The 27,572-nt window shown below is 43.9% G+C and overlaps 1 protein-coding gene across 1 annotated transcript; it reads left to right on the top strand.

Annotated features, from left to right (window-relative positions):
* The first annotated feature begins 4,583 nt into the window (after nt 1–4,583).
* Nucleotides 4,584–26,963, top strand: LOC146438028 (glycerol-3-phosphate acyltransferase 3). Its single transcript, XM_085058256.1, has 12 exons — nt 4,584–4,792; nt 14,647–14,719; nt 19,923–20,193; nt 20,697–20,771; nt 21,267–21,356; nt 21,571–21,664; nt 22,059–22,174; nt 23,248–23,303; nt 23,778–23,863; nt 24,278–24,406; nt 24,900–24,979; nt 25,819–26,963. The coding sequence occupies exons 1-12, from the start codon at nt 4,652–4,654 to the stop codon at nt 25,943–25,945; spliced, it is 1,338 nt and encodes a 445-aa protein (XP_084914382.1). The 5' UTR covers nt 4,584–4,651; the 3' UTR covers nt 25,946–26,963.
* The last annotated feature ends 609 nt before the right edge of the window (nt 26,964–27,572 follow it).

Raw genomic sequence — 27,572 nt, 5'->3', positions numbered from 1 at the left:
GGAGAGATATCAACATAAAAATTACATTCCTGTTAGATTTGAGCTGAGGCTGATTTCTATCCAGATGTTGTCTTAAGACATTTGGGCTTTTAAGTTATTCTTTTCATGTTGCAGTGTCCATGTGACAAGGGGATCTGAGTGCATGGCGCTCATGGATTACACTGCATGGCAGGACCAGGAGATGGCACCCCTGTATGTGTGTCTAAGCTGCCATGAGGACTAGAACCTTATTAATGCTCTTTTGGGAAGTGCAAGCTTTAATATCACTCAAGGGAAAAAAAAAAACCAACCCCAAAACCAAAAAAACCCCAAGATGCAGAGGTAAATTAATTTACTGGCTATCAGCGTGTTTTGTCCTTCCTTAAAATCCCAGCATGAATGGAATTGTTACCCTGGAAGTTGCAGTCATTAAAGACATCACCGAGTTCTGGAATAATACTTGCATGTTTTTCTCCTTCTCTATGTCTTCTCTCCAAATGCACCAGAAATCCAGGCTGCCAGGTCATGGTTGACAGCCAAAGGAGGTGCCGTCCTTGTGGCCTGCTCCTTGTGTTGATGTCACAAATTCTAGCATGTCTGCTGTGTCAGTTGGTTTTAATAGTAGCTGGATTTCTGAATTCCTAGAAACCTAAATTTCCAAATGACAAAATTAAATTGCTTGAGGTGGAGCATGCCTGGGTGCTGTATTGATGAAGTGCACAGGGCCTATAAGCCCTTGTTCTTGCTGGAGAAAACACAAAAGGCTGCAGCTCTGTCAGTGCACACTGCCAGGCTCAAAGGCTGTATGGAAGCCAAACCATCCATATTTATTTTCAGTGTTATAAGAACTGGAAGTCCATGATAGCAGACAGTAAAATTCCATTTAGGATACAAAGTGAAGCTGAAAACATCTGACTACTTGCATAAAAGGTATCAATTTTTACAGTGAGTTACAGCAAATACAGTGGTAGAGAGAAAGCATGACCTGCCTGCAGCCAGAAGACAGACGAGAGAGTGCAGAATTCCCCCGAGTGGTTTGTTGGCTACCTGCCATTCCTCAACAGCAGAAGATAAAAGGGAGCACTAGGATAACCACCCTGACCCTATTTATTTCCAATAAAACACAGATATTTTCATGAGATGAAACGGTTTGATATTCTGAAGCTGCCTGGCTCCAGTGACAGGAGACAAATGAAATGCTACTTTTTATTAGATCTGACCTACCAGAAGCCAATAAGACATGCAATAACTTAGCAAAGGGAGACTGGGACTGCCACGTGAGGTCCATGCTGGTTTAACAAGATATCCCCCTTCCTGGAAACCAAGTTTGCAGCCATGTCCCATATCACCAAAACTTGAGAGGTACTAATCATTAGGGGGGATAAAATAATTATGGCAAAACAAACAAACAAAAAACCCCCCAAAAAAAACTTTTAGAAAAGCATTGTGGTAAGACAGAGGAAAAGGATAAGTCTTTTCAATCCAACCCCCTTTAAAATCATGTGTTATATCACACAGCCACATATATTTAGACAATAAATATATTCTTGCTACAGACATAAAAATACATTATTGTGAGTGTTAATCGGACAAAAATTAAGAACCTTGGTAATTTCTCACAAAGTTAAAAAAAACCCCAACTTTTTGTATCCATTTGGAGCACCTGGTTTTGGCAAACTTGAAACATATCACTTCAAACAAAGCTTTTTTTTTGTATGCCCTGTACTTCGTGAAATAAATTGAAAAATATAGATATATAAAAATTTTTTCTTCCAAGTATAGCAATTCTGGTATATTCTCATGGGATGTTTCTTTCTAGAAAAAAATACTCCATTAGCAAACATGACTAAATGTAGCCTTTCTTCACAAAATAGGCCTTGAGAAAATGAAAGCATGGAAAATTGTTAAAACTGGCACTCTTTCTGTGCCTTCATTTGAATCATGCTATCTTACCCATAGTAAGGATGAAAGTATGGCCTTAGTGCTTGAACAAAAAAAAGTACTCCTCTCTTAGGAAAATAGGCTCACTGGTAAAAGCGAGGCAGAGAAATTTTATGTCCTCACAGATTACAGTGCAAACAAATAGAATGCAATGATGTCATTAATTTGAAATGAAATTATCAGTAGATAGGTGATCAGTGGTTTATAACAGCTTTATCTTTAAAAGGCAAAGGCCACTTGCTAAAGAGAGAAAGTTGGTTTGTTGGTTTTTTAAATAAGTCAACAGTTTTTGCAGTTAACAGTCAGCTATTCTTAGATGGGAGTGCAAGATCTGGGCAAAGGCTGAACTTCAGCACAATCATGACAGGTATTTGCCAACAGCTCTGTCATCAGGAGGCTGTTGGATGAGCAGGTATTTTTTCTCCCTGCTGTCCCAGGCAGAGATGGTATTTTTTTCAAGCAACTCAATAACAGAATTTTTTTTTCCAATTTAACATTAATGGCTTTGTGAATTATTCACACAAGCATGGATGGCAAGCCTGGATGCAATAAAGTAAGAGTTTGTGTTTATGTGCAAATCTTGCCTCTGTCCTGGTCCTGTTCAGCTCACAGAGGATGGCTGCCTATGCCTAAAACTGCCTCCTGTCATATTACATTTTCACCAGTGTTTTTTCCCCACTGGTGTGTAATGAGAGCAGGGGTCAAGCCAGCCACCTTCCCCAGCTCTTAAAACACAAAGGTTGGTAGAGTCTGCTCCCTTCCTACTCTTTGTTTATGGAGCCTGCTGACAGTGCCAGCAGGTTCAATGGCCAGGGTATTGCAGCAAAAAAAGCAATGCCTTAATTCCATGTGATGAATGTTACAAGTAGAGGTCTCCAGAACCTTCTTTTGTTGCTCCAGGTACACGGATGGATTTCAGCCCTCTGAGACTCAGGAATTTGCCACATGCCATCAAATTTTACATACACTGCCATTTCACTAAAGCAGAGGTTAACAAGCACATAGACTAAGCTAAATTATTTTCAATTTTCAGGGTTTATTTTCTCAACAAACACACAAGGCAACACTTTGCCTTGCACAGGATTATCTGTATTGCAATTCTTGCTTCAGATGGCAATTTTAAATGTTGCTATCTAAATGAAGGTAGTGAAATGTCAGAGAGAAGCAAAGCTGTGTGACCCATTATTGTGATCACTGTACTGTTTTCCTCAGGATCTATACAGCATCCACTGTTGCTACTTGGGCTACATCTGTTCTTTGGATAAATTGAATGAATACTTCTGCTCCTTAATGTCAGATGAAAACAAACCAACCAAAGCTCTGACGTCTACCATTTGCACCCCAATTCACAAGCAAGTACTACAAAACCTGTATCACTTTCTGCTTGGGAAGCAGCAGACAAAATAAAAATTTGAAATAAGTTACCAACAAGTGTGTTATAAATATCAGCCAGTTTGAAAAGTAATGTTCTTTTGATTTGTTTCTGTTCTGGGCTTTGGGCACCTTTAATTGACTTGGATCCACACACCCTTGTAATATTTAAAACCCACTTTTAGTGCAGAGAGTAAGGACTCTTTATTTCCATGTGTATAGCACTGGCAGGTTATTGCTTTCATCCTAACTAGGCCTTTTGGGCATGATCATAACTAAACACTCAGAAGAATGAAGACACTGAAGTGCTGTTTGGCAATGTCAGATCTAGCTGGACAATTGTGGTTGTGTCTGCCGCAGAGAAATTATTTAACCAGATGAGGCAAAGAATGGGGGGAGAGACACCAGAGCCAAAAACAGGAGCCAGAAAGCAACGCCCTCGTCCACATGACTCTCCTGGAAATAGATCTTCAGGCCTTGGGCTCCAATTCAGGCTTTTCCTTGGATCCTGAGCAGTTGGGTCTCAGATTTGTTTCTGATTTCTCCAACGTGGAGAGGCAAACCAAACATCCCATTTCTATGAAACAGTTATGAAGGATGCATACAGAAAATATGCTGACTGCTTTTTTTCTCGGAAGAGGATGTTATTCCCTTTCCCGGGGATGCTTGGTCAAGGCTGCCATCCCTCTCCAGCCCCTTTCTGCTAACGCGGCTTTCCTGGTATGGATCGTGTCATGCCGAGTGCTGCAGGGCTGCGGGGCACAGGCCCGGGCAGGCACAGCCTCCTCCAGCCACTGTCCACCCCATTCCGTTTCTCTTAGAGCGGCCTGATGCCGGGCTGGGGCTGGAGCCTCGGCGAATCCTCTTCCCAGCCCAAGCCACGCGACAGCACAGCCGGACCAGCGCAGACCTTGCCCCTTTTCCCTCCTTTCGCTGTCCTTGTTCTCTTTCATATTCACACACCCGGGGGCTTCCCCCGGTTTTCCTTTTCGCGTTTTCTCCCCGAGCTGCTCTTTTCGGGCTTCCTACAGCTTTCCAGCCCACGCTCCTGCGGCGAGGCGTTCTGCTGGCCGTGGCGGTGCCGCTGCCGGTTGGAGCCGTTTGGTCCTCACACAGGAGCTTTCCGTGCCGCCCGCTAAGCCCGGGTTCAGCTGCTTCCCGCCCCGCCAGCGTCCTCTCCGAGCCACACCAGCTTCCAGAGGAGCTCCGAGCCACCCCTCACAGGAAGGCAGCGGCCGCAGGCTCCCCCGAGGCGGGGCGGAGCGGGGCGGGGCGGGCCGGCCGCGGGCCTTTAGGGCCGGCGAGAGGCGGTGCCGCCCGGTGCTGCTGCCGGCGCTGGCGTCGCGCGGCCCTGCCCGCCATGGAGGTCGTGTGGGCGGCGGGCCAGGTGGGCGCCCTGTGGGTGGCCATGGTGCTCGGCCTCATCGTGCTGCCCTCGGTGCTGGGCATCTCGCTGGGCATCTCCGAGGCCTATATGTGGGTGCTGGTGAAGACGCTGGAGGTAGGCGGGGGCTCCGGGAAGGTGGAGGGGTGTCCCCGGCGCGGTGTCCCCCGGGGGCTGGGCCTCGCTCGCTTCCCCCGGGCCGAGCGGGGCTGGCGGGCTCCGGCCGGGGGAGTGCGGGGTGGGTATGCCCGGGAAGAGCCCGGGTATGCTCGCTCCGCTGCCATCTGTCTCATCCTGTAGAGGAGAGCGGGTGGGTCACGTCCTGCCTGGCGTCAGCTGTGCCCGGCTGTAGCTTCGGGCTTGAAGCCCTCGGGCGCAGCTGGGGTGCTGTGTTAATGTTGTGGTTCTGTAGGTCTGGAGTGCCCTCCGTCAATCCGCGGGAGAGCGGAATAAACCTTGTTACCTAAGGCTGTACCATGGCCTGGGCGAGGCTGTCGCTGCTCGCTGGCAGCTGTGCCCCACCTGGGGGAATGATGCCGGGTTGTGCTCTCGGAGGCTGTAAAGGTTTGGCACCCGGCCTGGCGCCTGCCATGGGAAGTGCCAGCAGTGCCGATTCTCCGGGGGTGGACTGCTATCCACGCTGAGCATGTCCAGCACCTCAGTTACCATCTGCCCCTAAATTCTCCGGGGTAGCCAGTTTCCTACAGAGGAAGTGCTTTCCGCATGGGGCATATTTAATATGTGTGTGGAAACTCTCCCTCTGAAGCTCGTGGTAGTGGTGAGGTAGAGTGTTTTTAAATTGCTGCTGGACATGATGAGGTTTAAATATTTACTATGCTTTTTCCAAGAAGGAGGGCCACCCAAACCAAGGAAACAGCTGTGAGGAGGAAAAGTGAAATGACTCACAGCAGAGTCAGTGGCCATGTAATATACATCAGTGTGTGACTATGGAAAGTAGATTTTGTCTAATTTCATCTTGTTCTTCAAGGTTTTCAGGCAAGCCATCTCACGTACTTTGGTGCCTGGCTAAAAAAAACCCCACCTATTAAATCAGCAGCTGTTAAATGCATCGTAATTTAAAAGGTTTTAAGGCTTTTGGGTGAGAATGAATCCACTGGAAGTACTCTTTGTGACCGTGAATGGTATCAGAATAACTGTTAAGGGGAGAAGATGCAGTTGTTACTAGAAAAAGGATTTTAAATAGCAGAAGCTGAGGAGGTGAAGGTCACCCTGGCCTGAGGGAGCAATCCAGATGGCCTAGTGAGATAGTCTTGTTTGGATGACTTGCCTTCGCCTGTGAATAACCACAATTTGCATTCTTTATTCCTAGATCATTAATCATTATTTTTTAGTGTCATCAAATGTTTCGACAAGAGATAACTCAAAATGTTTTGGGCAAAATTATGGAGAAGTATCTGATGGCATATCTACGATGGTTAATTGCGAGAGCTCTCCTGTTGCCTAAGGGAGGAAATAATGACTTATCTTGAGAGCTGCCATTACTTTAGTACAAAATACTTTCTGGAATTGCATGCTGCTCAATATACTCAAAATAATGTTAATATTAATACATAATTACATTGAACATAGGTATGATATAAAACATTGTATATATCAAAGAAAAGGCATTGAAAAATTGGAAGGTGTTCTGATAAGGAGAGTCAGCTAAGTTGGACTTAGTGTGGGAGAGCGAAGAAGCTCAATCCACTCAGGTATTGTGCTTATCTCAACTTGGCCTTGCTTTGCCTGTGAATTCTCTGTCCTCAGAATACTTGCATGGGGATAATCCCTGAAGGGAGTTTGTTTGTGGGATGTCTCTTTTTCCTTGGCTCACAGGTCCCTCTTGGTTAGAAGCCTGACAGAGGCCGACTGTCTGCCTGCCAGGTCCAAGCAGAGCCTGCAAGAGCACCTGAAGATATGTGATGTTGCCAAAATCATGTTCACAGTTGCTGGTTGTCTGAGACTTCCTGCGATGTTGAACTGAGAGAGCACGTTTTCTCCTGAGAAGAGTTTTCTGTCTGTGAAGTCACAGGATGCTGTAGTCTCTGATGGTGGAGACCTTTTCCAGCACAGTGTTAACTTCATAGCTTCCTTAAGTTTCCTCTTCCCCTCCCAGCCCTGCATCACCCCAGGCCTTTTCCCATGTTTCCCAGGAGGAGGGTGGGCTCTTGGACCTGCTGAGTGTTCAGTCAGGATACTGCTGTTTTTGTTGTCTCTTTAAAGGGCCAGATTGCAGGAACTGTCTGCAAAGTGGTGGCTGTTTGTGCATCCCAGCTGATACCGAGTTGCTCCCTGTCTTTTCCTGTCTATGTCCTGTGTGTTGGCAGAGTGAGAGGACACAGTGACTGTGGTTTGTTTCCTACATGGTCTATGTTAGGTAACAATATGTGCTTTATTAAAGTTAATCTATTTTGAGGGTCCAAGTCTGTCCCTAGTTCAGGGACAGTTTTACAGTTTGCTGTGATACCTCTTCAGGTCATGTCAGATAAAACAAGACATCCAAGAATGAGTCTGTGGTGTTCAGTTGTTGTGTAGGCTGTGGGATGGAGCAAGTTGAAGATAACAGGGTGCTTGTGCTTGAATTTTTTCCTGCCAATTAAAAAAAAAAACTTTTTCTGTTTGTTTCAGGAGGGCAGAAGCTTCTTCCCGGTGCTGCAAGCATGATCCTAGGGAAGGGAGGGGAAAGCTCCTTTTAGGAACAAAGTGTTTTTGTACTTTGACCATCTGACATTTCTGACAAGGGACATCAGTTGGTGCACAATAGCTTTTTCTCTCTGCTGAAGTGCCTCAGTAAGCACATGCTGTGAAGCAAAATGCGGTATATACAGATGAGGATGTGCTTCTGTTGGGTTGCATTTGACCCTTAAGTACTGCACTAGGGATTACCAGCTTTATATGGAGTATATGTCTCTATTTTTTCCTATGGGATTGTATTTTTTTTCCATGTGATGAGGGGAAAAAAATGTAGAAAGTTGTGCTAGAGAAAAGAAGTACAGCAGGCAGACCATTTAGGCCAGCAGGCTATTAGAAAGCCTGCTTCCCTCATCATGTGGGTATTCCTGAAAGTACACTGACTTGCTTCTGAATTACCTTACCAAACTCAGCAAACTTTTAGGATATTGCTCATTTCTGCCTGTGTCTTTCCTTTCAGTGTTAATAGAAGGATTTCTGGCACCATGTTAGTATATATATATTTTTTTAATGTGGGAGTACTGCTGCAAAAACATCTCCAGCACCTGTTCCTCCCTATTAGGAGCCAGTCTGGCCTAGTCACCTGCCATCCTGATGCTTGTGAAATCACTTGCCACAGAAATATTCCCTACTACTGAAATGCTGGGGACTGCCTCATGCAGTCATCACAGCATGCTACATTTCTCCCTGTTTGTTTTTCAACATAAGCAGATAGCTTCCAGCTTTATATTTAGTGCATCTCTACCTCTTGGTCTCATTTTTGCTGTCTTAATCCATTGCCTCTTATGAACTTTTAATATGATTTGAGGCTGTTGAGGCCCCTGTAAACATGCCATTGGAGCTGTCTTGCCAATCACTGGAGAAACCCAGCCTTTCACAAAGTCCTTTGTCTTTCACTGTGGCCCTAGTGCAGCCACTGTCACAGGTGATCAGTTTCTCTACTTCCATCAGATTGTAGAAGATCTGGAGGACTGGTTTGGACTGTGTCTATATATTTGGCAATAGCAATGAACCCCCTGAATGATGATCTATGCCTGGTGGATTGCAGCTCACCTTGTTAAATACTTTTTGGGTTTTTTTCCAGTCTGCTGAGTTATTTTTTGGGGTGTGCCTTGCTGCCTGAGACAGTAGAGTTGTCAGCAACACTTTGTACAGACTGCCCTGCTTGCCCTTTCTAATGGGAAACGTTTCTTGTGTTTTTTAAACTAGGTGGTGCATAATACTTGTGAAATATACTGGGTGAAGTGAGGTCTTCAGGTCACGTTTGTGTCAGGAAACAAGCAACCTGGCTATTAACTAACATACATTATTGTCTATTTCTGGGCTAATGGTTTGTTGATGACTGCAAGCACTTTGAATGGACTCCCCTCCCCAGTCTCTCGAGGCTCTTGGTGGGAGCTTGCAGTGAGCAGAGAGGGCACTTCTTGTGTGGTTAGTTTTGCTGGCTGTAATGCACAGCAGATGCTGCACTTGTAGGTGTTTTTCTCGTCCTGTAACTGATCCCTTGGGGTTTAATAGCGGCCCCATGTTACAGATGCAATTTCTGATAATTTATTATGCTGCCTGCAGGGAATGTAGTTTTGCTAGACGAGGGTGTAACATTATTCTGTAGCTGGAGGTTAAGCCCAAGTTCCTTGTGTTGCAGATGACCTTGGCGGTATGAATGGGCTTAGATGTGAGAAATAAGATATATATACCTGTGGGGGAAAAAGGACCTCTCAGTGCCTCTAGTTAAACTGGAGATCATGGCTGTGCAGGGCAGATGGGATGGATTGTTACTCCTGTCCTTAGGTATGCCAGGCTGCAGCTTCTTCTCACGAGTCACCATCAGGATTGTGTGTGGTGCCAGGTATGAGGGTGGGGAAGGGAAAAGCTGATAAATAGATGAATCATTGTGGGCTTTGACTGCTGCTTCTGTAACTCACTGGCCTCGGCAGCAAGCTTTGCTGACTAATGTCATTGCACAGAGTCAATGAAGGCCTCTGTCTGTGTAATTGGAATCCTTCAAGGACTGCTGGGCAGAGGAGAATCCAAGAGCTCTGAAAGCTGCCTGCTCAGATGGTAATGAGAAGCATGTCTTGGAGACATGCCTGATGTGAATGATGCATTCTTGTTTACAGGGCTCAGTCTGACTTTAGGAATAGTGTTTTAGCAAATTTTATGCAGAATCTTGAAGCAAATCCTTGGCCCGTATTAACCTAGACGCCAGTCCTTTGAAGGCCTTTATGTATGTTTACCACAGATTTAAAAATCAAGGGTCTTTGCACATCAGTAAGTTTGGCAGAGCTAGGAGTTGCCCTCTGCTGTGGTCACATCAGTAATTAATGCACCATATTCCAGGTCAACAGCTCTTGTCTGAAACTGCTCTCAATTTTACAGCATGTGCACACTGTTAATAAGCAAATGCTGTTAAAAAGGTAACAACAGCTGTATTCAGACCTTGCCTTGAAGTAGGAATTTGTGAAGCTGCTGCAAAAGAAGCTTCTTGGCATTCTTTTTGTTGATGCCATTGGTGTTATCCTGTAAAGCTGGAATTTTTTTGGTCTTGGGATACCTGTCCACCAGGAAGGACTTGCTATGCAACTCCTGCATGCAGAAGAATTTGGGAAGGTCCTTGGAGGCAGTGCCAAGGGTGTCCCATCAAAATGAGAAGTGCATGGGAGATGAGAGGACCTTTTGCCCTCACTTGGAAATGATTGGTCCCCTTGGTGGTGGTGTTCTTGCCTCACACAAAACAGCCCAATAACTGGCATGCAGATTTTGCTGTGTTAAACAAGGTGGCGTTGTGTGGGAGGTGCTTTGCAATCTTTCTGTTGTTATTGAGGTTTGGAGAGATTCCAAGGAGAAGTGTGAACCTTAACTAGCATATGAACTTCTGGCTCTGATCCGGCAGCGCCTTTAAAAGAGGAACACCAATCGTCTGTCTCCATATGACTGCAGATTTCAGTCATTTCTCCCTTCTGAAAAATTATCAAACATTGCTGTTAAGTCAGAGATGAGGGAAAGGTGGTAAAGGAGGTGAAAGGTTAAGCCTCATTTCTTAGGGGAGCGGGGCAACACTCTGAAGTGTTCCTTATAACTTGACTTTTGATCCCAGCAAAGAATGTTTAGTGCTTTCATGAAACATGCCAAGCTTGGCTCTGGAGATAGTTAGACCTCAGAGGCAGAAATCACACATTATTTACAAGAGATATCAAAAGCCCTTCCTAACTCCAGAGAAGATAGTTGCCAAATAATTTATCTCTCTCAAGTGCTGCATAGGTCCTGTATGTGTGGCAATTGCTTAGTGATGCATAAGTGAAATTGATCTTTTGGCCATTTTGGATGTTTTTTAAGGTGCAGATAAATTAGATGGCTTTTCTAGGAAGATGAGGAAGGAGGGAGACCTTTTCAGGGGAAGTTGATGTTTTCCTTGCCTAGTAAAGTGTGGTATCTTCAAATTCTACATTGTGTGATTAAACATCCAAGCTACTTTCTTGTCAGTCATTAGAATGCTAAAGTTTCAAAATCAGGCTTGTGCTGCTGTTTGTAGTTCTGGGATCATGCAGTTTAACTTTATTTTTTTGGTCCAGTGGATAGCCCCAACTGCAAAACTATTTTTAATCTGTTCAGGAGCCTGGTGTTTCATTTTTATTCCCTAAAGCTGCTTCAAGAATCCCTGCTAAAAATGTAGGCCTGCACCAATGTCCTTGGGACAGCCAGCTCAGCACCAGCTGGGAGAAGCCACTTAGATTTCTGTCACTGTTACTGACAGATCCAAAAGACTTGCCAGCCTGCTTTTTGTTCATTTCCTGAGTTGAATGGAGGCTATGGCTTATAATTGTTTCGTGCTTTGATCTCTAATACACAAACATGTTATGTTCCCCTCTGTGGGACAGATCAGCTCACTTTGTGATAGCTTCTTGTAGCCTAAAGTTGTCCTTCAGCACAGGAACCAGCTGAAATAGCGATGGATGGCAAATGTCCCTGGCTAGCAGGAAGGAAGGGAAATTACTCACCTTGCTATGTGTGGTGTCTTTTGTTTCCCAGCCTGGATATAAACAAGCTTTTTGCCTGATCAGTGTTCAGATCTTGGCTTTGATGATAGTCTTTATTTCAGGGACCTGGGAATATGTGAAAAATTTTTACTTAACATCTAATTCTCTCATTTCTTGTGTCTTGGTTGCTGGAACACACATAGTTTTTGGAAATATGATGTAGTGAGGTAAGAAGAGAGCTGACATAGAGAACTTGTTTGCTGTGGCATCTGGTAGATGTGGGTCCTTAGGAATGCCCAATGGCTCCTGACCAAGAGGGAGAGCTGGTCTCATCTTTGCCTATTTTGTTGTATGCCTAAATCCCCTGGGAGACCTGGCATGGAAAGTAAAACTGCCTCAGCCACTGACTTGTGGAGCACAAGTCAGCTGTTCCCTGGAATGCTCTGTGTGACCTTTGTACACTCTGCCACGCTGGTGTCAGGCTTGTGGCACTGCTCCCATCTCCCGGGAAGGCACCGGTAGAGGGCAAAGGGAGCTGTGCTCTCCAGCCTCTTTACCGCTGTTCCCCCATCCCCCAGGCTGGAGTTAGATGAACCTGCGGTGCAAAGGTCAGACCAATTAGGAAGGAGGAATGTGCTTTTCTGAATAGGGGTGATAAATGCATCTGAGCAGTAGAAACTGGCTTGAGTTACATGACCCTGCAATTTCTCTGCGTTGAGAAGATTCCACAGCCCCCTTTGTGTAGCAAAATGTCAAAAGATACTGCGGTACAGGAGGATGTTGCAAGCTTTTGGGCATTACAGAGGCATGTCTCAATAACCTGTGTCCTCATGGTTTGTGCTGAGGCTCAGGCTTTGACGCAGTCTAGCATGAACTCGTAACTGCAGGATTTCTGTGCCAAGAGCTTTGCGAAGGGAGTGTTGCATGCTCTTTCTGAGCACCAAACAAAGTGTTCTTCGAGGTTTTGATTACCCCTTTGAGAGGATTTGAAAGATGAAAATTAATTTTCTCTGCTAGTGTGTATGGCTGAAACCATTAGCCAAATATACTCTTGTTCTTCTGTGTGATAAACTACTTAGCTGTTTGTGGCGATTTTGATTTGTTGAATGCAGTGGCTCAAGCCTGGTCAGAAATGATTGTGTAAAGGTAATTGCTGGTCCCTCTGCACCCCCAAATCCATTTTGTAGACAAAATGTAAAATGACAGTGCTGTGAGTAGGTTCTTTATTGAAAGGTATTTGGTTTGGTATTTCCCAGAACTTTTATGGTCACAGTACTACTGAGAATTATGTGTAGCCTAAAAGTTACTGAAAGTACTTGAGTACTACAAAAAGTACTGAGTTATTCCTACAGTTACAATTAATTCCTGGAAAAGCTATTGCCTCAGCAGCAGCAGAACTGAGAAAATGAGTGACTATATTGGCAGGGTAGGATGTGATTCAGCAAGACCTGATACAGAAAGCACTACTGGCTCATACTGGGAAGTTTTTTGGTGCAGATAATGCCATGAGTCAGGATGCTGACCTTTCAAAATGGAACTGCATCTCCATATGTCCCACAGCTTGTTTGGAGGGGAGAGGTGGAAAATGCTTGGTTCAACATGGGTCTGGATCCTTCCTGTGCAGACCAAACATCATCTGTGTGCTCTCAAAAATAGTATGCCTTTGATACTGATTAATCTATTATGATTTGGACAGGATAATATCCTGATCTCTTCATATGAGCTCATTTCTGCCAGGTCACCTGTCTGTCTTGGAAATTCCCATTATAACAGTGTTCCTAGAACTAGAAAAGAGTCTTGTGGAGGAGGAATTGATGTGTGTAATGGGGAGCCACAGAGTCAGCCTTCTTTGACTGAGTTTTCCATCCCTTAACAAAGCTGCCACATAGGGAAAGGAAGGATTCAGGCCAGAAGTGCTACTCTGACATCTCAGACTTCAGGGTGGACAAAGGATTATAATTGTTAACCAAGTAAAAATGAAGCCTGAGATAGAGGGCTATATAAAAGCTCTCTGGAACTGAGTCAGATGGAGGTCAAGAAAGCCTTCTGTCCTGGGAACAGGTTAAACTGGCTCCAGCCTCACAAGGGGTGGAAATTAGAGGAAGTCTCCTGACTCTGATGTGGTTGTGCTATGGGCTTTTGCAGGAACCGGGGCAGCTGGGAAGCTGTGACACTCATTGGAGAGCAGAGCTTACTTTATGACCTATTTCAATCCCATTCTCTCAGACCACCCACTGGAAAAGAGCAGGTTAACCCCCGTGAGCTGGCAGCCCTTCCCAAGGGCAGGGGAAGTGGCTCTCTGTAGCTCACACCTCACACTAAAGCTGGTGATTTGGCCGTTTTTTTTCTGCTCATAGCTCCAAAATGAGAGCTGACAGAGTTGGGGTTGTTCAGCCTGGAGAAGAGAAGGCAACTGGAACAGGTTGCCCAGAGAAGCTGTGGGCCTTCCATCCTTGGAGGTGTTCAAGACTAGGCTGGTGGGGCTCTGAGCAACCTGATCTGGTAGAAGGTGTTTCTGTCCAAGGCAGAGGATTGGGACTAGGTGATCTCTAAGATCCCTTCCAACCCAAACTGTTTTATGATTACATGAAAATGCTAAGAAACGAGCAGTTACAGAGTCAAGGGAAACATCAGATTTGTTTAGCTTGGAACATTCTTGGGTGCAATCCTTTTTGGATTGAGTCTGAATTTAATTAAAACTTCCCATGATTGCAAATGCTGGTTTTGGTTTTTAGTGAAATCAGCTGTGTGCATGCTTCAGTTTCATTTAACCCAGTAGGACTTTTTTTTTTGCTTCAGTATGATGAAACTACTCTGAAAGAAGACAGATTGAGTTGTCATGTGTCTGTCAGCTTTGTGAACATGTGCTGTGTGTCCTGTGTCTAGCTTAGCTCCTGGGGCTTTCCACGTAGCCTGGACTCATTGCTGCTGTGCCAGTAGCAGGGCTAGCAGAGGCCTTTCAGGCTCTTCAGACTGTGTATCTGAAGCACAACTGAAACAGCTGTGGAGCACTGAACTGGCTCTCTGAAAGCTGAAAGCAGAGTTGGGAAGTAATGACTTAGCACTGAGTGTTGTTTTGTTTTGGCTTTTTAAAAATTATTATTACTCTGAGTTTCCTCATAAAAACTATGTATGGGTTTGGGTTTGTGGACACATCTGAGGAAGATGAGTGCTGATTACCTGGCGAAGATATTCTTTGAAAATCACAACATGTCTTTGACTAACTGTTGTTTTTTTTAGGTGACTTTTTTTCTTAAGTGAATACTGCATTTGTGAAATTATTGTTTTCTTTCTGCTCCACAGTGGGCCACTACCCGGTTACAAAAAGGTGGTAAAAAGCCACAGCCGCAGACGCTACAGACTGCTACTGCTAATGGTGAGAGCTTGGGGTAAAGTCACATTGGTAAGACTGATGTTCTAACACTGGAGTACTGAGGCCTTCTCAAATGAAGCAGTGAGATGTGTTCATGAGAGCTGGAAAAGAGGTAGGGTGTTACATGCTCACTGAAAATCGTGGTTTATCCCCAGGCAGCTGCTCATTCACTACCCCAGCAGGTAAAAGCCTGAAAACTTGTGGGTTGAGATAAAGACAGTTTAGTAGGAAAAGCAAAAAACACACACAAGCAAAGTGAAACAAGGAATTAGTTCACTGCTTCCCTTGGGCAGGCAGGTGCTCAGCCGCCTTCAGGTGAGTAGAACCCCATCATGAGTAACAGTGACTTGGGAAGACAAATGTCATCACTCCAAATGTCCTCCTTTCCTCCTTCTTCCCCCTGCTTTATATCCTGAGCATGATGCCATATTGTCTGGAATGTCCCTTTGGTCACTTTGGGTCACTTGTCTGGGCTGTGTCTCCTCCCACTCTCACACCACCAGTGTGTGGCAGGACACTTGCCTCTTTTTTTCAGTCTCCTGCTATTGACCTTTTACCTTCTGGAGTTAATATCAGTGTTTGCCAAACTTCTTACACTCACTATCTGTAGAAAGACAGCTGAAAAGTTGCTTCATATTTCTTCCTTTAGCCTAATTTTGAAATTAGTTCTTCTACTATATCTTAACCCATGCTGTGTGTGAGTTGTGGTAGGCTGTAGTAGGTCAGAGTTGGGTTTAAGACTTTGGAGCCATGAGAGCAGTCTGAGTTTGCCCAGGAAGCAGGAGAAGGCTGAACAAGGTATTGCAGCCAGTACTTGGTTTCCTCCTAGTTCCTGAATGTTTCAGTATTGCTATTCAATTGCTCTGTTTTGACAGTGTTTGGCAGCAGTGTGAGCATTTTCTGTGTGCTCCCTCCTTCGGCAGCACAACTGGAAGCAGGCTCAGCTTGCCAGTTAGCAGACAAGTCAGTTGTTACCTGAGCCTATGAATTGGCTCATGTGAACATGATCCAGTAATGGGGACTGAATTGCTGAACTGGTTGTGTGTTTCACCTCCAGAGGGATATCCTTATCAATGCTGCAAACACTGATATTGCTTTATCTGCAGGCCAGGCATGGAACTGGCTTCCATGGCAGCAGATCCAATTGTAAGCTCCTGGAATAATAAACTGGAGGTACTGCACAGCAGCTCTGAAAACAGGTTAAAACTTATCTTGTTTAATTGCTGATTTTAGAGTGGCTGAGAAAAAGTACATCCTAAATCGCTCACCTGTGTACTGAAAGTTGTGGGGTTTTAGGGGGAAAGGCAAGGTTAGCAGTGCTTTCAGCTAATGTCAGTGCCACGTTGTCTGCTTCCCAGGTTGTCAGTTATGCAGGAAGGTACCCTTTTTCTTCTTGTAAGGCTGATAGTGCCCCATCACATCATGGGCCAGTGAGAGGGCAAGACACCCTACTGTGCTGCTTTAGCTGCACAGTAGGAGCTGTCATCCTCAGACACCTGATCATTCTTCTACATAGTTATTTCTTTTCTAGAAAGGAGAGGTGAAGGGAGAGAGATCCCAGCTAGTAGACTGCTCTATGAGCTGTCTTTTAAAAAAAAAACTACAGTAGCTATTTTCCTTGCATGCAGCTGAGGAGTGTACAGTGTGAATATGTGCTGTGGTTCAGAACCTACACTAAATTGAGTGTACTCCACTGTATGGAGGAGCATTAGAGATAGTAAAAATGGCCTGAGGTAATGCGTATAGATGATTGCGTGCAGGCTGTGTTCAAGCAGTCTTATAGATGGGGCTACACAATCACAATGGTAGCCTGAAGCCCTTTTTAATGTCCTTTGTATATCTGAATTAAAAAGTTAAAACCTTTCCCCACTGGAGCTGGCTCTTTCTGCAGGAGGCTGGAGAATTAACTGTTCATTACCTGAGAAAGTATGGGATGACATGAGGTTTGCAGTGTCGAGCTGTGCTCCATATCATGCTCTTGGGCATTTTTTAAGCACAGGAGTAAGTGACTTGTGATTAGGAATTCCTGGATGTGGAGGAAAGTGCTTGGCCAGGGCAGGTGTAGGTCTAACAGCACATTATGTAAGTTGGTGTCCCCTGGGGTGACAGAACATGAGCAGACAGAGAGGCCAATTGCATTACACAATATTTACTGAGGGAGGAGAAACTCCTGCTGATAATAAATTAGAGTAGTTGATTAAAACAGAGTAAAGGTAAATCTTTGTGTGTGTACCTATGTATAAGTGCTGAAAGGATGTGTGTATCACCTCTTAGTCTTTCCTGACCACCCAGCCATCACTTGGAGGTGGGTCAGGATAGGAGAGACCACTGCAGATGTATGTGCAAGGGCAAGTTTCCTTGTTCCCTGGCAGAGCAAAAATAGTCCTCCCCAAGCACCTTGAAACTGTGTCTCTTAATTGAAAAAAACAGACAAGTGGGCATGATTGAGGACACACCACTTTCCTCTGCAGTACCAAATCCAATGTATTTCCCGTCTTTTGGCTGAAAGGGCAGTCAGTGTCCCTGCATTGGTGGTGTGATAAGGAACAGCTTCAAGAGAAATGTTGGCTGGTGTAGTTATGTGGGGAATTATGTGGTGCTGTCACCTCAAGGCCCTTCTCTGTTAGAGGGCAGTGTGTACTGGACCCAATGGAAGCTCTTGGCTGAGCTGGTACTTGGAGGGTAAGTGTCTATCTCACTGCAGCTGAATAACCAGCTCTCAGCTCTCCGTGTACTTCAAGGTGGTGGGTTTACAAAAGACAAAAATGCTACAAAGAGTTTTAAATACTACATCCACTAAAAGGAAAGCTGCAAATAATGTTAGTAGCATCTACTTACTACATAAGTAGATACTACTAAGCAGCTAATTACTAGATACTACTAAATAGATACTGCTAAGTAGATCTAGTTACTATGTAAGTAAGATAGTGTCAAATTTGAGCCTGGTATAATTTTAGTGAGCTGCAGGATGTGAGCTTGAAGGCGTGGGGCTTGTGCTGCAACACTGAGAAAAACAGTGACTATGGCTTTTTTTTTTTGGTTTGAGAACGATGTTTGCTGTACTCCTGCATAATGCTGTCTTTGGCAAGCTTAGCTCTGCCCATGGCCAAGGGATTAAAGGCCATTAAATGTGACTTGTGATTACAAGAAGGCTGAGTACATCAGCAGAGCAGCATGTTTTAATTCTGTTCATAATACCTTCATGGGCTGCTGAGATCTTGGCTCGGAGTAGCTGTCCCAAGGCTGCAGGGCAGCTGGTGCATTGGGGTGTCATGTGACAAGGACAGCACAGGCTGATGAGGCAAGGCATTACAGCCCTGCTATCTCTGCTTGCTAGCAGTGTGATAAACTTGAACCCTGGGCTGATTTCAGCTGAGAAGCTGGAGCCAAGTGAGCCAGCTGTTTGACTGGTGCTGAATAGGGGAGAAGGATAAGGGCTGGATAAGAAGGAAACATTCCCAGCTCTGGGAACTGGAGAGAAGAGTGGTACTTGTGTGATGGGTGCTGGAGAGTTCCCCTGATTTCTTGCCTACAATCTGTTTCCAGCAGCACTGAGCAGACAGGTTGGGCTGACTCGCCTACAGTACTGGATGTTTCAGAGTTCAGAGATTTTCTAAGTGAGAGAAAAATTGTGTCAAAAAGTAGAGCTCTGATTGGGTTTTGTGTGACATAAACGTAGTCCGTTCTGCTGAAGGTTTCATGTGATGCATGCTGGTATGATTTAGATCCTGAAGGGCTTGTGGGTTTTTGGGCGTGCCATATTAATGGTTTCTGTTTGTAGGCTTGTGATAGGATGATGCAGTGAGGTGGCCTGCTGGTACAGTTGGGAGTCGTGGCTGCCAGGTTCTAAGTGAAGGTGCCAGTAGGTTTAGTTGCAGTGTAACATCTCTTAGATGGTGTTCTTCTTGAGTGTTTACCTCAGTGATCTGTGAGACTTGTGTCTTGGAGCTTCCTGTGTTATCCCATACGTAGGCTACAGTGCAATATGAAGATTTTCCATATCACTTGTAATTTAAATGTTACATGTGATTTGCACAGGAAATATATTGAGAGATTTTCTGCTGGCAAGACTTCATTAGAAGGCAGATTTCCTACAAAAACACATCCTACAATGTGGAAAGTCCCTAGTTGCTTGAAGAACTTAGGTCCTATGTCCTTTCCCCCTTTTTTTATCTCAGCATGGAACCACAGAGATTATGCAATTTATCAGAGGGTGTCTGACAGAGTGGCAACCTGAACTTGGACCTCTGTAATCCAAGTTGAGTGTCTCAGGGGATGGTTGTTCTTGGTTAACTGTTACTCCAGATTTCTTCGGTCATCAGTTTCTGGAGCCAGACTTGCTTACCAGCAAGCAGCTACTTGATCTTTGTTTAGCTTACATGATTTGTTCTTGCCTTTTGAAAGCTCTAATGAGAAATTGGTGCTTATCAGACCATAAACTTAAAAAATGAAGAGGATGGAGGAGGGGGGAATACTTGCTGTTTGCATTGCCCAGTTTTTTCTTCTATTGCCAGGCGTTATGTAGTCAGAGTTCAACAGAAACAGTTAGTGCAGAACTAAGTCAAGGCACCTCTAGGCACAACTTTTTGACATGATGTTTTGGAGGGCTTTTCTTTGTTTGATTTTAAGTAAAATAAAATGTGTGGTCTGCCTGTACTGACAGAAAATACTTGTGCTGTGAAGGCAGGGAGTTACGTTTGGTTCAAAGCTGTTCTGTGCACAGTGTTGTGGTCAGGGGCTTTGGCAGTGTTGTGGCTGTGGGATACAGAATGTCAGAGAAGAGATGGACTTAGAGAATAGGGAAGCTTCAGTCAAAGAGATTGAATGCCCTGAAATACACAGAGCACAGAAGAGAATGGAAAGGCCCAGGTCTCACTTGGTTTCTTCTGAAAGCATAACAGTCCTGGATAAAGTTTGAGTTAAGAACATGCCAGATGGTGGGAAAGGGTTTACCTTCTTGGTTTGTGTTCAGTATGTAACACAGCTTAGTATATTTGTTGCTCAAGGTGTTGGTGTGAGGAAGGGGAGCTGGAACTGGCCTCCTAAAGAGTATGCTGTGTTCAACTGCACAGCTTCTCTTCCTGTCCTAGGAGGGGCTCTGACAGTAAATTTGTCTCCTTGACTAAGGCAGAGTTACAAGTGATCAGGAGGGTGACTGTCACATCACAGAACTATTTTCTCATGTGGTTACCCATTCCTTCCCAAGGTATCATTGAAAGGGATGAAACGCCGATGGAGCAAGAAATTGCCCGTCTGCATCGGGCAGACTTCGAATTCTCCCACATTTTCTACTTCTGCAGAAAAGGGTTTGAGGCCATTGTGGAAGATGAAGTCACTCAACGATTTTCCTCAGAAGAGCTGCTCTCCTGGAATCTGCTCACAAGGACTAATGTCAACTTCCATTATATCAGCCTGAGGCTGACTATTGTTTGGGGCATTGGGGTGATAGTGCGGTACTGCTTCCTGCTTCCCCTACGGTAAGCTTGTGGTGCTGAGAGACTTTGTCGTTCTGGGAACGGGTAAATTTGTGTTTTCTTGGTAAATGTCATTTCAGCTTTCTTTCATCCAAAAGCAGGATTGCCAGATACAGAATATTAACCTGCTTAAAGGCTCCTTTTAGGTTAAGAAGCCTTTCAGAATACTTTTATCTTGCCCATTCACTGTGGAGAGTAGAGTAGGGCTGGTGGTCGTCTTTTCCATGAATGCTTCCCCTAAGTCATGTGTATTGGCAACATAAATGTAAGGTGTGTGAGCTCTAAATCTCCCTGACACAGTGTGCATGGGAGTATCTGGATCTATTCCCTTTGCTACCATGGCATTAAGCAATAGGTCAGGACACATGCAGTTCTGAGAGAACTGCATGTGTCAGGTATCTGAGGAATAATTAAATTTCTGCAATCCCTTTAAAATGGAAAGGGGGAAAGTGTTATTGCCTTGACCAAAGCTACTTATTTTGATTTAATATCTGTTTCGTCTGTAGCTTTACCCTCGCTGCCATTGGGATTACGTCAATGATTGCAGGAACAACATTGGTGGGACAGCTGCCAAATAGCAGGTAGGTACTGTGAGTGAGGGGTGAACCTGCCAAGTTGCATCAGTGCAAACAGCTGAAGATTAGGAGTGGACAGATTTTACCTACAGCAGACTACTGATAGTTGACTCCACCGACAAGTCTGTGACCTTGCTTTTAGTGGCATTTTGAAGTTGGGCCAAGGCTGGGTTCTTGCCACCCTTGGCACTGAGGTTGATGATTTCTGATGGGTTCCTCCTGCTGGCATGAGATACAAAGGGGGCGTTGAAGGGCAGGTAATAGTGTTGGGCTGAAAAGCACCTAGTAAAGAGAGGACAGCCTTGCCTAGCTAAGTGACACTGAGGATATGACATATCTTGGCTGAGCTGCTGTAGCAAGTGAGTGGTAGAGCTGGGAATATCCCTCTGTGCTCCAGAACACCAGGAAAATTTCAGCCCTGAGTAGTTTTGAGTAGGCTGGAGAATACAGAAAGTAGCTGCTTTCCAGGGTGCTTCTGGAAACTGGTCTGATTTCTTTCAGTGTGAAAAACTACCTGAGTGAAGTGGTTCACCTCACGTGCTCCCGCATCCTCGTCAGAGCTCTGTCTGGGACTATCCGTTACCATAACAAGTGAGTGAGCAAAAGGGTGTGTATATATGTGTGTGTGTATATGTATATATGTGTGCTTATATGTGTGTGAGCATCCTAGTGGAAATGGGAGCTGCTGAGCTGTAAGCTGATGTCACTCTAAAGGCTGACTCACCTGACAGCTTCATGGAACTGTTGTGTGCATAATGTGGTGCTCAGTGCACTAGCAGTCTAACAAAAAAATCTGTGATTGCAGGGAAAACAGACCTCAGAAAGGAGGAATTTGTGTTGCCAACCACACGTCACCGATAGACGCGATCATTTTGACAAATGATGGATGCTATGCAATGGTATGAGGAGATCTCTGATGACCACAGCAGAGGGACCAGGAAAGATTGTGGGTATTAGTTGTGGACTTGGACAGTAGAGATGTTTCCATGAGCACTAATCAGTGGGGAAAAGTGTAAATTGTGTTGAAATTTGTCTGTAGGTTTGGGAGAGTTATCCTGGCAGTGTCAATGCTAGGCTCTTCATCTGGTGAAGTACTTGAGGTACACTTCCATGTGCATGTCTAGATCCCCTCAAGTGAATGCGTTTTCACTTCTGTGGTCACTGCTCAATCCTGGTTTGCAGTCTTCAGTACGTTTTGGTTTGGGTTTTGTTTTGTTTTTTTGGAGGGATGGAGAGGGGAAAGTTCTGCCTTTCTGGTGTCTCACATACTGATATGCCTTGCTGGACTTGCAGGTTGGCCAGGTTCACGGTGGGCTGATGGGTGTTATCCAGCGAGCCACAGTCAAGGCCTGTCCTCATGTCTGGTTCGAGCGCTCCGAAATCAAGGATCGCCATCTAGTGACAAAAAGGTGAGGTGTGGGCTGGGCTGCCTCCCTGGAGAGTCATCGGGCAATCAGAGAACCCAGATGAGGGGATTTGGGAGTGAGTTACAGTGGTGGTGTGAGGCACACTGCATGACTCAGAATGACCTGACTGTACAGTCAAAATGTCAGGTTCCCAGGTCACCAGGGAAGGCTTGAAAAATTTATACAGGATTCAGACCAAAGGTTCTGGTGAGGTCTGGATTGCAGACTGTCACAAAGCATCTCAGTTGGGAAGCCATCAGCGTAGTAACTAATGTCTAATGAATGCAGATATGCATTTCAAAGGGATTTGAAGATACTTATATTGTAGGACTTTCTGTTGAAGAGAAATCGTGATGATAAAATGTGCTTTCTGTGACAAAAATGGTCTCAATTTCTCTGGAAATTGTGAGACACTAGAAATAAAAAGCTTTGTTTGGGTGAGAGGCAAAATGTCTTGTTATAAGAATAAGCCATATACAAAAGTATTTTTTTGCAGAAGGTTACTAAAACATATATGTGAACAGGAACAAAAATTCTTCCTAATTTGTAGGCAATTTTTTGCGTTAATTGACAGGTTGACTTCTTCACTGGCTTATTGGCCTTTGCACAGCAGGATGACTTTGCCAAGTCATCCAAGTGTTATTCAAGCAGTGTGAGCTGTAGGCATTTAGGAGTCCCCTTTATAGGAAATCTGCTGTTAAGTAAGCAGAGGCTGGATGGACCACTGCATCAATAGCCTTTTTTCTTATGTAGGCAATTTCTTGAAGGTTGGGTTGATCAGAGTTAGTTGGACTGGCTTAATGGCATATAATTGTTGGCTTCCCTGACAGTCAATAATAAAGCAATGTGGAGGAAAGGAAACAGGATGTTGCCTCGGTGTAATGCTCCAGGGGCCTAAGGGATGGCTGGTGCAAAGCTTCGGTTTCTGTAGGAGAGAAAAGCAAGTACAAATTAGTGTCTAGTAAAAGGCTTCGGTCTCAAACATATGTAATACATAAAGATATTTTTAATGCACCTGCCTGGGGAAAGAAGAGCGGAAAGGAGCTGGTTTTTAAGCTTTCCTTCTGCTTTCACAGACTCAGGGAACATGTGGCAGATAAAAGCAAGCTCCCAATCTTAATCTTTCCAGAAGGTAAGAAGCTGAACTACTTATTTCCATGCAGTGTAGATGTCATCCCTGTTCTCTTTTCATGGCTTCTGCTGCTCAAATTTATCTTCACCTCTGGCTTCAACTTCATTCAGGCATTCCTGTTTTTCAACTTTAATATAAAGATGAATGTACATGGAAACAACACAATACTATCCCTTGATGTTGCTTTTCCTGGCAGAAGCTATAGACAGAAAAATGGATAGATTACTTTGCCCTGTGAATATCAGTTCACTGTCCTACAGATTTAACCTCAGCATTGTGCTTTTTGTCTTGCACACCTTCTGGCTTCATTCAGGGGGTCAGTCACAAGACAAAGGATAAAAGTAAGCAGGGGAGAGATGCTGAACTTACACTTACTGAGCAGCAAATGTAGGCCCTTTGGGGTAACACCTGTATATTGATGTTGTGTTGATACTCAAGTGGCTCTGTGAAGCAATGACTTTATCTTCTGGACAGGCACCTGCATAAACAATACATCCGTGATGATGTTCAAGAAGGGAAGCTTTGAAATAGGAGGGACAATCTATCCTGTTGCAATCAAAGTAAGTAGAAGTAGTGCTGAATTTTGAATGGGTTTTTGTCAGAGTGGCAGAAAGCTGTCTCAGTACAGCTGCTATTGAAGAAAGCACAGTAGCTCTGGCAATTAGGTGCATGCGGGGGATGGCTTCTGGAGTATAAGTGGCTGAAAGTGAAGTCCTTTGGCCTATGGAGCCTGGCTGGTAGGCCCTGATGGGGTCAGCTTCTTCCTCCAGAAAGCTGGAAGGAAGGGAGATCCAGCTTGTCCTTCCCTGAGCTGAAGGGAAGAGAAACATGCAGCTCACATCAGACTGAACTATTCTAGCTGTTCAGGCGAATGGGTGACATCTGCTGCTGGTTCTGCCATGTGATCCCAGGTCTGAGAGGCTGGGATGGCCTGGGGAAAGGCTTAATCATTTGGTTTTTGTGATCCTTTGCAGTATGATCCTCAGTTTGGAGATGCCTTTTGGAACAGCAGCAAATACAACATCGTGAGCTATCTGCTGCGAATAATGACCAGCTGGGCCATCGTTTGCAATGTGTGGTACTTGCCACCAATGGTTAGAAAGGTAATCCAGCATCTGGTTGACTGATTGCTATTTAAGAACTTCATTGTGTCTGCAAGTATGCTTTTTCCTTTTTTTTTTTTTTTCTTCCCCAAAACCTCTGTCCACTCCGTGTCTCCAAATCAGTTTTATACTGGATTTTTGTCAGTGCTGACTGATGTATGATTGGACTGGGCTTTTCCTGATGCAGCTTGGTACCATCAGCAGTGCATCAGATAAGCAAAGGATAGCAGTAAATACAGTGCTGTTCACAGTAGCAATAATGGTAATGCTCCATCCTGTTGAAGCAAAATTTTCTCCTAATTTCAACACTTTAGGGGAAAAATGTGTTAATTTATTATCACATTAGAACATCAGATGGTGGTATTGGCATGATAAGGGATGGATTGTTTGGCAGTGAGCTAATTTGATGAGGCAGCAGATAAAAAAAATTTTGAAAACCTGCTTCAATTGACTTCTCTCTGCTTTGATTATGTTGGATTTATGACCCCTGAAGGAAGATGAAGATGCTGTTCAGTTTGCCAACAGAGTGAGGTCAGCCATTGCTCGCCAAGGAGGACTTACTGAACTGCCCTGGTGAGTGATGCTATCCTTGTTAGAATTCATGGACTGTCAGTGGTTTATTTGACTGAGAGGTGCTTCCCTCCTTAGCTTTGTGATAACATTCAACATTACTTTATTCCACTCAGGAGAAAACAATGGGGTAACCCCACATACATGTATGTAAAAGTGAAAATAAAGATGTATAGTCTTTGGAGCACATAACATGCAGTGAGTTTCATCAAAAGGTTTGATGCTTTCGAAGTAGGTCATTCACAGTTGTTTCTCATGTTGAGACTTCCACTGTGGTTAAGTAGCAGAAGTGAATTTACTTGGCAAATCTGAGGAACAGCAAAAGATAGAACAAAGCTTGAGGCTTTCTGCTCTTGACTTTCTCATGTCCTACCTTGGTAAGTAGCAGGATAATGCCTAGATTTCAAATGACACAAACTTGGGAGCAGAATTCAGATGAAGAGAACGGGCAAATAGATTGAACTATGAGACCCAGTTCTGAATAATATAAGGCAAGGCACAACTCTAAAGCTGCAGAAGATTGCCTGCCTTTACAGTCTAGAGAATAGCATCCCAGATTGCCAAAGACTTCTATTGTAGGTACAGCCTGTTGCTAACATGAATAGACTACTTTACTGCGCTTAATTCAAAATTTCAACTGCATAAGCATTGTGGCTTAAGGTAAAGGTTTTCATAAACGTGCTTAAAATTGGATGTGGTGGAAGTTCTGAAGAAAAGCCTTTAATAATAATAATTCAGATTAAAACTCTGTAGTTGATTAAGATAGTTAATATAATGCATAGTTTGATAACAATAGCCAAAACAGTCCTGATGGTTTACTGTTCCCTCTTGCTCTGTTCCAGGGATGGAGGTCTGAAACGAGCGAAAGTCAAAGATACTTTCAAAGAAGAACAGCAGAAAAACTACAGCAAGATGCTAGTGAGAAATGGATCAATAGGAAGCTTGTCTACAGGAGCTGAGTCAGACTGAATGGTGGTTCTTGAAAACTAACTTTGCACAACCAGCCTTAGCAGGAATAATGTTTGTTTTTTTTTATTAAAAAAAAACTGACAAAAAATAGAGCAAGAAAACAACAAAATCCTTCCTTTCGTGTATGCATATTCTCTGTGTGGCTGGTGCAGAGCCTACCAAAGGCAGTGTCACTGTGTCCTTCCCTGTTCACTCTTTCACTCTCCTGCCCCTCTCCATCTTCATATGATGATGCACTGCAGCTCCTGGTATACCCAAGCTGAATGCGTGCAGAGTTAGGAGATGAAAAAGCACCCCAGTTTTTCTGAGTTTGTAAGGATGAAGGGAAGTACACTGAACAGATGCTGTCAGGACACTGCTTGTGAAGATACCTCTTGTTCATGGTACTTTAAAGATTTAAACAAAATTTTGTCTTTTTTCCCTGTTGCTCACAGAATTTTTGTAGTAGATTACTTAAATAATATGTTTTAGGATGTTGTCAGAACTGTAAAATTGACTCTTTTTGTTAGCTTGCACCTGGATGTGCAAGGAGAGAATGGAAGCAAGGGCTGCAGAGACTCTACAGGATGGGGAAGGAGCTGCCCTGCCAAAAGCACAGATCATGGACCATGAGGAATTTGGTGGCCTTATAACATGGTTTTGCCTTTATTGAGAACTGCTGTGTGAGGGAAGATTAGGGCCAAGTCCTTAATCTCCCTGTCTACTGCTATTGTTGAAATTGCTTTCTTGAGCTCTGGAGCTATAAAGGTAAGGTACAGTAAGGGTTGAATAATATAGGCTATGACAGATGAATTTTTTTATACTGTCAAGAGTACCCATCTGCAAAAATTATTGCTAATGGCCTAAAGTTCTCAAGAGAGCCACTCCAGAAACCCATTTTGTGTTTTCTGGGCTAGCAATAGCTATCACAACTATAAACATAGGATGCATAAGTCAGCTATGATATGAGACATGGCATGTCCAAATCTTCAATATATTACTGTCTGAATGTAATGATAAATAAATTCTATATTTCTAATTGGTCTTGTGTGGCATTACTGCTGTTCTCTAAATGTATGTAACTGAAACAGTTTTACTTTCTGAGAACTTACCATTGAAATGATGGAAACTTCTGTTACCAACATAAAGGACCAATTGTAGTTGAGTTCTACAGATTTGTAAATTGACTTTCTTTCCTTTTTTACCTTCTCCTTGGACTCTAAAGCCACATATATGGCTTGCTGTTTATTTTTCTTAGAGTAGGAGTGACTCATCATGCAGACTGATTTTGAAATTACAACATGAAATCATATCAGGGAGACTCAATTAATGAATCTTCTGTAATTAACTGGAAAACTGAGCTTCTACCTTTTTAACAGAGTTCATTTCTAAGTAGTCTTTCCCTTTTAGCAATGAGAAATTAAATTTAATGCTGAAAAAAAGCTACTGTTCTAAAAATGAAAATTTAAAAATCTGTTAGGAAAAAAAAAATCTCCCAGAAAGAGTTCCTGTTTTCCATTATGCACTTACACAAGGACAAATATACAGGGAAGTGTTTTCGGGTTTAGCATGGCAGGCTTTTAAGAAGGAAATTGTTTATGTTAGAAGGGTTAGAGATAAGACAGTTGAGACACAGCAAAGACTTTTT

This window comes from Lichenostomus cassidix, chromosome 4, assembly GCF_008360975.1.
Source record: "Lichenostomus cassidix isolate B80296 chromosome 4, HeHo_3.0, whole genome shotgun sequence".
Lineage (NCBI taxonomy): Eukaryota > Metazoa > Chordata > Aves > Passeriformes > Meliphagidae > Lichenostomus > Lichenostomus cassidix.
The sequence above is the reverse complement of the archived record's forward strand: the minus strand, read 5'-3'. Positions and strand labels throughout refer to the sequence as shown.

Coding starts and splice junctions, on each gene's coding strand:
- LOC146438028 (XM_085058256.1), top strand. CDS start 4,652: ATGGAGGTCGTGTGGGCGGCGGGCCAGGTGGGCGCCCTGTGGGTGGCC. Junction 14,720..19,922: donor ACAGACTGCTACTGCTAATG/GTGAGAGCTTGG, acceptor TTCCTTCCCAAG/GTATCATTGAAAGGGATGAA. Junction 24,407..24,899: donor TGCCACCAATGGTTAGAAAG/GTAATCCAGCAT, acceptor TGACCCCTGAAG/GAAGATGAAGATGCTGTTCA.